At 38.6% G+C, this 13,890-nt stretch overlaps 1 protein-coding gene across 5 annotated transcripts in view; it reads right to left on the bottom strand.

Annotated features, from left to right (window-relative positions):
• GDPD5 (glycerophosphodiester phosphodiesterase domain containing 5) overlaps window positions 1–13,890 on the bottom strand; it is a 225,507-nt gene that overhangs the window by 55,031 nt on the left and 156,586 nt on the right. For all 5 annotated transcript variants that reach the window (XM_063432230.1, XM_063432266.1, XM_063432238.1 and 2 more), the window contains exon 3: window positions 395–498. In XM_063432230.1, coding sequence (XP_063288300.1) covers window positions 395–498 — 104 coding nt within the window. The remainder of the gene's footprint in view (window positions 1–394; window positions 499–13,890) is intronic.

Raw genomic sequence — 13,890 nt, 5'->3', positions numbered from 1 at the left:
CTGGCAGAGAAATGTATTCCTCTACAGGCTGGCAATCATAACTAGAGTATAAATGAAGGTGATTGAGGCAAAATACATGAAAATAAAAACATTTATACTCTATTATAGTATTGATGAGGTTAATAAAAGCCATGTCACTAAACCTGTGACATCAAAGGGACACTAAGCACCCCAACCATTGCAATTCAAACTTTAACGAAAATCTAGAGCAATATTAACCGCATTTACTGCACATGTCTATTCAATTTTTCATAACAAACAATGTTCTGGGTCAAAGATTTAAAAATTACAAGAATGTTGCATTAGTTTCCATAGCGATAGCTCCATTTCAGCAGGTTTATTAATTCATTATCTGTTCAGAAAAGTTATAAAAACAATTAAAAAACAGACTTACCAGTTAAATTCATTGTAGTCGTTTTCCACTTCCCACCAGAAATAGAACCAGATGAGGGTCAGGAAGAAGGTGAGGGTGAGAATCGCAAGCCATAAAAGCTCCCACTGTTAATACAAAAGAAAGAAAGTTTATAAATATGGTTTCCACAGCCGGCAAATTCACTTAATTGGGGCTCAAATTACTCTCAACAGCAACAAATATTAGTCTAATCATGGCTGGCACCTTACACACATTGTGATGTAAGCCCAACATTGGGGACAGGTGGCATGGAATCAAAAAGGAAAATGGTGTAAGAGACTTTAGTGATAAAAACTGTGCCATCAATAATTAGCACAACCAAAAAAAGGCCGACGTGCTTTCTGGGGACTTGTCCATCCGAGGACAGCAGGCTAAAAACCAAGACTGAACTTTCAAATTCAGCACAATATGAAAACATTCACTTGTGTCATTACATAAGGACCCAACAGGATTAGAGCCAGTCTGACTGACCCCATCCAAGGGGCCTATAGTGAACAGAACAGGAATGATATACTGTACGCATTCATGTACATATATGCTTTATTTTTATATATAGTATCTAGTAGTACATCTTTATTGGACTAACAGTATTTGGAAATAATACGCTTTCTGTAGCTGCTCCCCTTATTAAATCCCAACTGATTAGGTAAAGAGGGGCATCTCCCTTGGGCTTGTAATTTCTGCATACTTTTAATCCAATAGAAAGACACAACAAAATACTTTAATATTTATTGATCAGCATTGTAGCGGACCATGGGTAACCCGACCGGTTACCTCAGCTAATTCCTTCACTCAGCCACTCTGACTCTGGAACCATTAAAACATGCAGACATCCATTCACCCAGTAACCAGACCAAACATAGTCCTGAGAGTCAACTGATTTTATTCAGGCCACACATGGCTTTTATGCCCAGACCCCTACATGGTGTCTCCAACACACAAATACAGGGTTTTCAATCACAGGATCCTCTGTGCCTGAGAGCTAATTGCGTGAGAAAAACCTATAATATAATTATCTCTCGGGTACAGAAAATCCATACAAAATATACAGTAACCCAAAAGTGCCCCCACCATACTCCGGAACCCCACAAAAAGTACATCCCCGGAAAGCCCCGATCGGAGTGTATAACATATCCAAAGATCACTCAGATCGGTTTGGTGAAACAGGAATGCCATTGAGGTAAAATTTTGACCGGCCGGACACGAGGTTGTAGCCCAAAACAGTTCCAGGAAAATAGGTGTCCTGGTCGGTCTCTGTTCGGGGGTTCCTGTGCGAACACCATGCAAGGGAATCTCTTAAGGGAATCTCTTAGTTTCAGGATACAAATGCTCCCCCTGTTCTGTAGTTTATATCTCCCAAACGTAGTTCGTATAGGTGGTCGGAAAATAGAATGGGCAGCGGTCTTATCTTTACAGTGGTTCGTGCGAGTGCCTCGCCAAATTACTTCCAGGCACTCGACGACCAAGTTTCGCTGCCCACGTTTGGGAGACAAGATGTCCGCCATTCTTTTTTTTTTTGCCACCCAGGGGCAGCATTCATTAATTACTTCCATTGCGGTTTCGCACTTAAGTTGCTGGTGGGAACGGTCTAACAGGGTACAGGGGTGGTCCTCGTTAGGGAGATGAATGGATATCGTTCGTATACAGTACTCCCAAACGAAAAAAGGTAAAAAACCATGATATTGGTGGGAAGTTCCGTCACAAGCATTTAATGTGCAAGAACAATAAAATGTAGTTTCATATTGCAAAGAAAAGCTACCCTAAACAAACAGTAACACGGTTCTGGACTGCATATCAGTTACGTTATTTAAAGATGTCATAAATAGGACAAGGTTTGGGCAGGTGGGTGACGTGAGATTTGTTATATTGGAATAAAAGAAGCTTAGTATGCAAAGTGCGTCATGCTATTAGCAGTTATCAATCTCTATCTTCCAATGCTCTCATTTATTGCAGAAATCCTTCTGCTTAGACTTTACCTTCGGTATCAGCAAAAATTATAAAATGTTAACACTCCACTTTAATTTATTGAGCAAGAGATGTTTCTACAATCTGCCCATATCCTATTCCCTTCTAATTAGCGGACTTAAAACTGAAGGACATGAATGGAAGGTACATTACATTGCTGCAATTTAAGCTCAGATATTCATCAAACGTTGGTGCATTTTCCTATTTTGAATCGAGTTTTCCTTTGAAAATTAAATGTATTCCTTATAAACAATACTCAGGGGTAGTGGTTCAGCTCAAACTATGAACATGTACAAACAAAGATCTTGCAGGATGTGTGCAATAAGAAAATTAATAGCGGAGTTTCTGTTTATTCTGTTTGGCCAGTAGACCAAACAGAATTAACAGAATAATGCAACTGGCTCATGCAGGCCATTTCTCTGTATCACAGGACATCTGCAGGTGGACATCCAACTTCTTGAATATTTCTAAGGGTAGCAACATCTTTTAAAATGCATCTAGGGTCTCACCCTTAAAGGACCACTATAGGCACCCAGACCGCTTTAGCTTAAATGAAGTGGTCTGGGTGCCTGGTCCAGCTAGGGTTTACCCTTTTTTCTATAAACATAGCGGTTTCAGAGAAACTGCTATGTTTACAAATGGGTAAATCCAGCCTCTAGTGGCTGTCTCATTGACAACCGCTAGAGGGCTTCCACGCTTCTCACTGCGATTTTCACAGTGAGAAGACGCCAGCGTCCATAGGAAAGCATTGAGAATGCTTTCCTATGGACTGGCTGAATGCGCGCACGGCTCCTGCCGCGCATGCGCATTCAGCCGAAGAGGAGGAGAGGAGGCGGAGAGGAGCTCCCCGCCCGGCGTTGGAGAAAGAGGTAAGTTTAACCCCTTCCTCACCCCAGAGCCCGGCGGGTGGGGCACCCTCAGGGCACTATAGTGCCAGGAAAATGAACGAGTATGTTTTACTGGCACTATAGTGGTCCTTTAAGCATCCAGACCACGTCAACTCAATAGCGCGTCTTTTTAATCTTGTAACTGAAAACATTGTGCGGGGTAAGGTAGAGACTTTATTTTAGGGGGTGGCTAAGGGATTGGAGACTCCCATTCACACAAGGGGGGGTGGACAATGGCATGTTCACTCCTCCTATTTTATAAACAATGAGGGTCCCCATCTACCGACATGGGACACTAGGTCCCCCTCTTTACTTTCAATATTAAAGATGTAAGTGGGACACTAGGCCCCACTCATGTTTTTAAAAATTATGCATACCCGCTAGCATTGGTGGGCTTTGGGGAAGGGACACTACTTTCCCCTTCCTTATGGGTGGTGGCTGGGGGGAAGAAACATTAGCTCCCCCCCTTTATCATATACAGTATATTAGGGCCCCCAACCACTGGCATTGGTTGAGATCAGGGAGGGGACACTAGTTCCCCCCTCCTTAAAATTTTAAGTAGCCCCACCGAATGTACACAGGTGGGGGGAGGGTGGCAGGTTATGCCCCTCCCCCTATTATTTCTAGTGACGGAGCAGTTTAAATGTTTTAATGTTTAAAAAACTAGCATTGCAGATGGAGACATATGGATGTACATTACCTCGATTACAGTAATACTTATTGCTGAGGGTTTTCATTATTTGCCTGCTGGCTTCTATTGCGGCCAGCAGGCAAACAGGTTGTCTTTTTTTAATTATTAAATCCAGGCTTGGAGTTGAATTCTCCAATCTTGGATTTGCCGCATTCAGCTTGGATTTCAGCCATCCAGTGGCGTTCGTAATGGCTGAAATCCAGAACAAATTCAGGCCCGTTTGTGGCGTGAATTATAAAGGCCGGACATTGAATAATTCAATCAACAATGTCTGGATTTTGCAGTCCAAATGACCCTGTATGTAGCTAGAATTCGGACTTTAGTAAACAACCTTGTATAGCATTAACATGCTTGTATCCTAATGCTATAGTGTTCCTTTATATTTTTAAACCTTATTGTGGTAAAATAGTTTATTATCATTCCATTTGAAACTTGCCAAAAAACAAACAAAAGAACACTTAGTTTAGATGTGCGGTAAACGTGAGCAACGGTTGTGAAAATTAGAAACAAGGACCCAACCAAAAGGGTTTATTCACCCGCAAGTGAATAAGTTTAATGATTAAGTCAAACCGTTTCCTTCAACCGCCGTGTGAGTCAAATAGCCTCTAATACCTCTAATTAGCCCGAGCACCTTGAAACAATAATGGTTAGATTGAAAGATAGATACTTAGAAACAATCAAATGTTTCCAATGAACGTATTTATTTATTAAACTAGGGATGAGCTGAATCAAGCTAGGTAACAGCAGATCGTAAATAAATCACAAGACGGTGGGTTTCCCAGTAAATAGCAAAAGTTCTTTCCATCGTCGTTGTCCGTTCGGTGACCTGCTTCGGCACGCAGTGTGCGAAAGACGCAGAGTGCCTGTGTCTCGTGGTACGACGTGTGTAAAAGATGCTTGGTTTCGTTACTACAGGACGGACACGTGGTAAAAAAAACAGGAGTAATTCCATAATAGAGAGCGGGGAATGGGCCACCTTAACTGTGCAAAACAAGAATGTATCAGTTGCAATGGAAGGAAGCGTTTTAATAATTGGTCAATTCTGAAATAACGCATAAACACCCACATGGTATATACCCAGAAATATTAGAACAAATATTAAAAACAAAAGATTTTACGCTCAAGAAACATATGATGTTTTTTGTGCTCAGATTACTCTAATCAGCCAACATGAGCATTTTCTTTAACAATAAGCCCTTGGTCAGACAAACAAATGGATAAACTGGAAATGGCAACATCTGGAAGCCCACGTATTTGACACCTTTATCGATGTTTTTCCAACACAATTGAAAAATATTAGCATACAACAATATCAGCAGACACACACCAGAATCCCCATGGGTCTTGAATCCCTTTCAATAGAGACGAGTCGGCAATACTTCCAGGAATTTAGGACTAGTGGGTGTTTTATATAAACCGTCACACCCACTCTGGCAGTCAGAATGTATCCCTCTATCCGAACAGGGTACAGCTAGATTGCTGAGAAGGCTTTTAATGTGAAAACCACAATAAATTGGCAGCACAAACAAAGCTGACACGGGCAATGAATCAAAGAACGGCTCCAGAGAAGGACATCACAAGAAGTGCTGGTGAATACATTAGCTGAATGCATGCAAAGCACAGACCACACTCCATTTAAAGGTATTCTGTGCTAAACCACAAAAACATTCGTAATGAGTTTCTGGATAACAAGAAAGAGATCAACAATCTGGGAGACATTTAGCAATAATAATTGAAATGGTTTAAAGCATTTTACGAAGAAATGTTGTCTGTAAGAAAACATTAAAGGTGTAAATCAGCCCTCCACATATATTACTCTCCATCAGGACTTAATGGAGCAAAAATATTTATTACACATAAACAAATGATTACTAAAATATACAACAGATCCTCCCTAATACACAAGTATGTCCCGTCTAGGCCCTTGCTGGCACTGCGTCTATCCTCTGCTCGTACCCCCCAACTCTGATGCTCGCCTTTAAGACTTCTCTAGGGCTGCACCGTTCCTGTGAAACTCCCTTCCCTTCTCCGTTAGACTCACCGAGTCTCCAAAAATATTTAAAATGTCTCACCCCGCACCTTGATTTCTCTCCTGCAACGATCAACAAAATACAAAACAAAGCACTCAGCGAATACTTTTCTAGCAACCTACTTTTCTACCCTACCCTTACCTTTTGTGTCACTTTACCCCACTCCCTCTAGCATGTAAGCTCATTGAGCAGGACCCTCAATCCCTCTGTTACTGTGTCACTATACCCCACTCCCTCTAGCATGTAAACTCACTGAGCAGGGCCATCAATCCTTCTGTTACTGTGTCACTATACCCCACTCCCTCTAACATGTAAGCTCACTGAGCAGGGCCTCAATCCCTCTGTTACTGTGTCACTATACCCCACTCCCCCTAGCATGTAAGCTCACTGAGCACGGCCCTCAATCCCTCTGTTACTGTGTCACTATACCCCACTCCCTCTAACATGTAACCTCACTGAGCAGGGCCCTCAATCCCTCTGTTACTGTGTCACTATACCCCACTCCCTCTAACATGTAACCTCACTGAGCAGGGCTCTCAATCCCTCTGTTACTGTGTCACTATACCCCACTCCCTCTAGCATGTAAGCTCACTGAGCAGGGCCATCAATCCTTCTGTTACTGTGTCACTATAGCCCACTCCCCCTAGCATGTAAGCTCACTGAGCACGGCCCTCAATCCCTCTGTTACTGTGTCACTATACCCCACTCCCTCTAGCATGTAAGCTCACTGAGCACGGCCCTCAATCCCTCTGTTACTGTGTCACTATACCCCACTCCCTCTAACATGTAACCTCACTGAGCAGGGCTCTCAATCCCTCTGTTACTGTGTCACTATACCCCACTCCCTCTAACATGTAAGCTCATTGAGCAGGACCCTCAATCTCTGTTACTGTGTGTCCAACTTTTCTGTTTACAAATATGTGTCCATTAGTCCAGCCATTGTACAGCGCTACGGATTTTTTTGGCACTTTAGAAATAACAACAAGCGTGACAGCTGCAATTATCTTGCCTGCCCCTCTTACTTGCTAAATTATGTCTCAGGATACATTAAAATGCACCAGATCTACTTTATGGATTTAAGATCTATAGAAATCTTTTTTGGTTTATTTTCATGCATTGATAAGGAATTTAAAAATAATAAAAAGAAATAATAATAAATCTCACTTGGTTGCTAAATTTATATTAAACAGAGCTGCACATGTAAGCCTCATATTATATATTTTTTCTTTTTTGATCTTATTTGTTGTCTGTCTAAATCAGGGATTTTGAATCCAGTTTTTAGGACCCACGTTGAATTCAGGTCACATATATTCGTCAGAACCAAGGTGGTCGGTTATCCAGAATAAACTACATTCTGTATTAAAATTGTTCACCCCAACATGAGCGAGGCCAATGTTTTTATAAAACTGTTCATTACATTTATTATAACTGAATGGGTTACTTACAGAATTGTACAAGTGAATGTGTCCCTGATCATTTTAATTATACCTGGAGAAGAATTCGGAATATTCTAAACATTCTAAAGGTCTAATACCTTTACTGCATTTATTGTACTAACCATTGTTTCAATGTGTAAATTGGTTACAAAACTATTTGTAGAGGATCCGAGATTTTTGCAGAAACCCGAGAAGAGGGTTCCCACTTTCCAGGGTTTCCCCTTTCATGTAATTTAACAGAGAGAGCAAAGCGAGAGGGGGGAAACTGAAGTGACGTGTGCCCTGGTTGTGCTTCGATTGAACTGGATTGTGATATCCGTTGCTAAATCTTTAATATACATTTAAGAGAAAATTAAATATCACATGAAAAATTTCTGGGTTGCTTCTTAATAGTTTATTCAGCAATGGAATTTCCAGGACAATTATGTTTCCCCGTCGAAGGATAAGTCAAAGCATCATAACCACTACAGCACATTGCGTTGTCTAATTTCTCCTTCCACAAAAGATACATCGGTTTTGCCTCTTTTTTTTGGACAGAATTATTTGACTGACATTGGCAGCTGAAGCACTCGGCGATTCATTTCGAATATGTCACTAGTGTGAAATTGATAAATAACACGCAAACAGATTTTTACTCATTAGCGATATCAGAAAAGCAGCCATGGGGCACAATCTGACTACTTCCCACCTTGCCACCACTGGACAGTCCTAGGTGACTTGTGGCTACATGACAACTATAGCATGCTGCGTTGGGTATAAGATTATACTATGCATTAAAAAGATACAGAAAACAGAAACACAAAGGTTTAAAGTTCTAGGCTTTTCAATGATTTATTTGATGGCGTAAATTCAAGAGATCGTTCCTCTTTAAGAATGTATGAAAGCAGATGTCATCATATTTAGCAGTTAGCTTTATCTCACTCCGGCCCCTTTTATTTTCTTTGATTGAAATATAAAATGTACCCGTTTTATCGCCGTGACATCTGTAGGAAGAGGCATTCTCTTCTGTCATTATTGCCAGTTAATTAGCATTTTCTGTGCTCAACTCATTCAGACAAAGAATATAGAAAATAATAGACTGCCGGCACAATTTTAAATAAAGTCATTTTTCTCCAGTCACGGGAAAGAATCCGTCACTAGGCAATAAAGAAAAAGAATGCAGAGATACTGTCAGTACAGTTAGGGTAGATCAGCATCTAGAAGCCAGCTTAGCAATTGGCATCTGTTACAGAAACATTTAAACGATTTGCTTAAAAAAAGAATTCTTAAAAGAAATGAAAATTTATTAACTTTAACGGTAACTGTGTCTGCGCTGTAAAAACATCATTATATTGGAAATCCCAACTAACATACGTTTCAGAAGATTTTTCTGCTGCCATAGCATGACTACAGGCTGGTAGTAATGAATCCAGTATTAAGAACGCGCCATTAACGTATAGTAAACACTTGGTAAACGTATGCAAAAGCTGCATGTGTGTTTACATGCAAAAAAGTATTGAAAATAGGTAGATTTTTGCTCTCAAAAAAGAGCAACACAATTTCTTTCAAATACTTCTCACGGATTTTTTGTGCAGACTAATATTAGTGCAAATGCCTTCCTTGAGAAAATGCTTCCTCTGATTGTTTTCAATTGAATCACAAATGCAAATATTGACAAAATCCCCATATAATCTTCTACAGCTCAGAGTGATAGGAAAATGGGAGACACATATACCAGAGTGCCCATATCTAACATCATTCCGCCCAGGAAGTGTTCAAATCATACCCACATGTCCTTGCCCTTCGCGCTTTTGTTTGTCGGAGAGCTCACAGTGCCCTGAGAGTGTGCCATTAGCAGAGTGAGCCCAGCAAGATCACCCTAGCAATAACAAGTTAAATCTTTACTGAGAACTCGCACATCAAGTCTGCATCTATTCAGTGCGGACTTAAAAAGTGAACGATGCAAATTTCGCTTTTACAAAGTCTAAATCATGCAGTTGAATTGAAGAATTTGTCAAATTCAGCAATTTTGTCCTGAATTTTGCAATTCTGCAGATTTTGCAGAGGGCCTTAACACCAGACAGATGGGACTACCATCTCAGTGTCAGATGAGTGAGTTTTTCCTGAAACTTTAATGATGTAATAAACTGTTCCTTATGACTATGTCTGTGAGCACCATATCAGTGACAAATACTCTATATTAACCCATCACGCTTCAGTCGGGTTTAGTACATTTATAGTCAACGCAAACTTCAGGGAGGTTGATAAAATACGGTTTTCCATTGTTTCAGAGTGTTGACATTTCATCCTGTGTCAAACGTACAAAACGTGGAGCAGTTAAGGATTTTTTTTTTTTATTACTATTTTTCTTTTGTATTTCACTTTATAGCTACACTTTAAAGGGAGCACTGAAAGCACTAGTACCACTTCAACTCATGGTACTAGTTACAGTGCATGGAGGGTGCGTGGAGGCTCAGCCAATGAACGCTGTTAGAATTTAACTACAGTTGGCATTGCAAATGTAGAAGTTGAATGAAGTTAGGGGACAGGCTGTGAGACTCCTAGATTCTACATCAGACTATTTGTATCAAAAAATGGTTTGACACAGAATCTGGGGATAGCACCTGTTGCCTACAAGCACCATAACTACTACAGAGGCAGCTGTGGTTACGGTGCTTAGGCTGCTCGTTTAATAGTGTCTGAACCTTAAAGGTTGGCTTTAAAATTTTAATTTAGCATAATGGCGTCAAGATCTTTATACCGTTAAAAATATAACACTTTCCCCACATTTTTTCAGTCACGCAGGATATAGATGAAATATTGAGACAAGGAGCTGCCATTTGAAGTGCTCTGATTTCCGTAGAGCTGGTGCCTCTCGCCTGTGGTCTGCAAGTAGAATAAAACACAATTTTCAATAAAAAGATAAAACATTTCAAGGTCTTGACGAGAAGAGTTGACCTTGACACAGCTGACGTTCACAAATTCATAACGGGGAAAGGCCTGTCAACAAAGGCGCTCGAGCACAACAGACGGCTGAGAGATTTCACCCCTTCCCCATGCGGTCAGACGCCAGACTATGATAAATGGTAAGGATATGCCAAGAGAACACATCAGGCCTCTGAAAAACACATTCAGGAGGAAGACACCACACTGACAGGAAACGTGAGGGTCCACGGAGCTCCGTCCACTATTTCTCTACAGCTTTATTTCTGCCATTTGGAAAGTTCCAACATAAAAAGTGTCAGACCATTTTGCTAATTGGAAGCTGAATTCACTTGTAACCGTAGCTCCAAACTGGCCTGTGTCCGGCGAGAAATTCCCAATTAAACTGAAGCAAGTGTGTCTTTATGCACGATCATGGATGTTTGAGGGCATTTCTGACAATAGGAAAGGGCTTCAGCAGTGCCACATGCATGGGCAGCCCTAGCTGGCTGCCTATAGGAATTACCCGTCTAAACGTTGCTTAAAAGTGCCAAAATTACATGGTACCCCTGCATGGCACACACCACCATTAACGCAAGTTGTTTTATTGGAATTCACCACTTTACCCCAAGCCCAGCTTATCCGGAGTTATTGAGCCCTGGTTAAGTAGTTACCATTTTGATTCTTTTATTTTGAAGTTTATTTCCAATTGAATGTACGGTTTGTCTTTTTTTGACCCCTTAAAACTTTATAGTGTGTTTTACAGAATTCAGATAAATAGAGGGGGGATACATTCATTAAGTTCACTGAATAACAATAGTTTGTCAACATGCATCATGTATGTGTTTGTATATACCGCAATGTTCGGCTTTTGCACAGAACTTGTGAATTCATTTTTATAATTGAAAATATGAATCTTTAAGTGCTATAAATTATTTTATTTTTTTGGATTTCTTCAAAACTCTGCAATATTCCTGCTTGAACCTCTAGTAAAAAAACGTTAAATATTTAATAAAATCAATGAAATCAGGCAAGATCAGTGGCTAACAAAGGTTTGGGAAGGCACGGAGCAAAATAATAAAATAAAAATTGGTGCACCCACCCCAATGTTCTGAATCATCGTTCACAAGATAGAACTTTCAGAATAGTGGGGCAGGAACGGACTACAGTTCCAGATGCATCGTTGAAGAAGTCCAGGATAACTGTGTGACATCAAAGACCTCCTGCTCCTTTTCAGCACGCTCTGTTAGAATTATTATTATTTATAAAACACCAACTAATTCCGCAGCGCTGTACAATAGGTGGACTATCGGACAAGTATTTGCACAGGAACAGAGGGTGTTGAGGGCCCTGCTCAAAGAAGCTTACTTTCCAGAGGGAGTGGGCTAAAGTGACACAAGGGAGAGGGCAGCCAACAAAATACAAGATTCTATGCAGAGAACTTGATGTGAGAAGGAACATAGTTCCCAAAAATGTTAATATTAAAGAGTTTATTAACTGTCTAGTTGTATACATATAAGTATTTGTCTTGTGAATAGTTCGTCTAAAAAGGAAAAACAAAATGTTTTTGTTTCCTTTTAAAAACGTTTATTTCTTTGCAATATATTATTTAATGGGGAATTAGATTACAAAGCCGGGCACAAGAGATCAATAAAGAGATCCCTTCACTCCTTAGTGCATCATCAAAAAACATGTACAACGCAGTTTTAAAAGTAGTACCCTCCACGTATAATGGGTGTGTGATTCGTAGAGGTAAAACTATCAGGCTTTGATTATTTAGGTCTACTTCTGGGATCAGCTCCGGGGAGCCATAAATCAATTTCTCCTTAATGTCCTCTGCTTGGAAATGCAATAATCCGCTCCTGTGAAAAAGCAATATTTTACACGACTCTTATCCGATTCCAGCATCCGAAATCTGAACCAAAATCTATGCTTGATCACAATAACTGCAGCACAGCTTTACTCAATATATAAAAGGCAATATACAAAACCTATACAACCTGCATAAATGGTAACAAAAACCTATACAACCTGCATAAATGGCAACATAAAAACCTATACAACCTATATAAATGGTAACATAAAAACCTATACAACCTATATAAATGGTAACATAAAAACCTATACAACCTATATAAATGGTAACATAAAAACCTATACAACCTATATAAATGGTAACATAAAAACCTATACAACCTATATAAATGGTAACATAAAAACCTATACAACCTATATAAAAGGGTAACATAAAAACCTATACAACCTATATAAATGGCAACATAAACACCTATACAACCTATATAAATGGTAACATAAAAACCTATACAACCTATATAAATGGCAACATAAAAACCTATATAACCTATATAAATGGTAACATAAAAACCTATATAACCTATATAAATGGTAACATAAAAACCTATACAACCTATATAAATGGTAACATAAAAACCTATAGAACCTATATAAATGGTAACATAAAAACCTATAGAACCTATATAAATGGTAACATAAAAACCTATACAACCTATATAAATGGCAACATAAAAACCTATACAACCTATATAAATGGCAACATAAAAACCTATACAACCTATATAAATGGCAACATAAAAACCTATACAACCTATATAAATGGTAACATAAAAACCTATAGAACCTATATAAATGGTAACATAAAAACCTATAGAACCTATATAAATGGTAACATAAAAACCTATACAACCTATATAAATGGCAACATAAAAACCTATACAACCTATATAAATGGCAACATAAAAACCTATACAACCTATATAAATGGCAACATAAAAACCTATACAACCTATATAAATGGTAACATAAAAACCTATACAACCTATATAAATGGTAACATAAAAACCTATATAACCTATATAAATGGTAACATAAAAACCTATATAACCTATATAAATGGTAACATAAAAACCTATACAACCTATATAAATGGTAACATAAAAACCTATACAACCTATATAAATGGTAACATAAAAACCTATAGAACCTATATAAATGGTAACATAAAAACCTATACAACCTATATAAATGGCAACATAAAAACCTATACAACCTATATAAATGGTAACATAAAAACCTATACAACCTATATAAATGGTAACATAAAAACCTATATAACCTATATAAATGGTAACATAAAAACCTATACAACCTATATAAATGGTAACATAAAAACCTATATAACCTATATAAATGGTAACATAAAAACCTATATAACCTATATAAATGGTAACATAAAAACCTATATAACCTATATAAATGGTAACATAAAAACCTATACAACCTATATAAATGGTAACATAAAAACCTATACAACCTATATAAATGGCAACATAAAAACCTATACCACCTATATAAATGGCAACATAAAAACCTATACAACCTATATAAATGGTAACATAAAAACCTATACAACCTATATAAATGGTAACATAAAAACCTATACAACCTATATAAATGGTAACATAAAAACCTATACAACCTATATAAATGGTAACATAAAAACCTATACAACCTATATAAATGGCAACAT

This window comes from Pelobates fuscus, chromosome 1 (genome assembly GCF_036172605.1).
Source record: "Pelobates fuscus isolate aPelFus1 chromosome 1, aPelFus1.pri, whole genome shotgun sequence".
Classification (NCBI taxonomy): domain Eukaryota; kingdom Metazoa; phylum Chordata; class Amphibia; order Anura; family Pelobatidae; genus Pelobates; species Pelobates fuscus.
The sequence above is the reverse complement of the archived record's forward strand: the minus strand, read 5'-3'. Positions and strand labels throughout refer to the sequence as shown.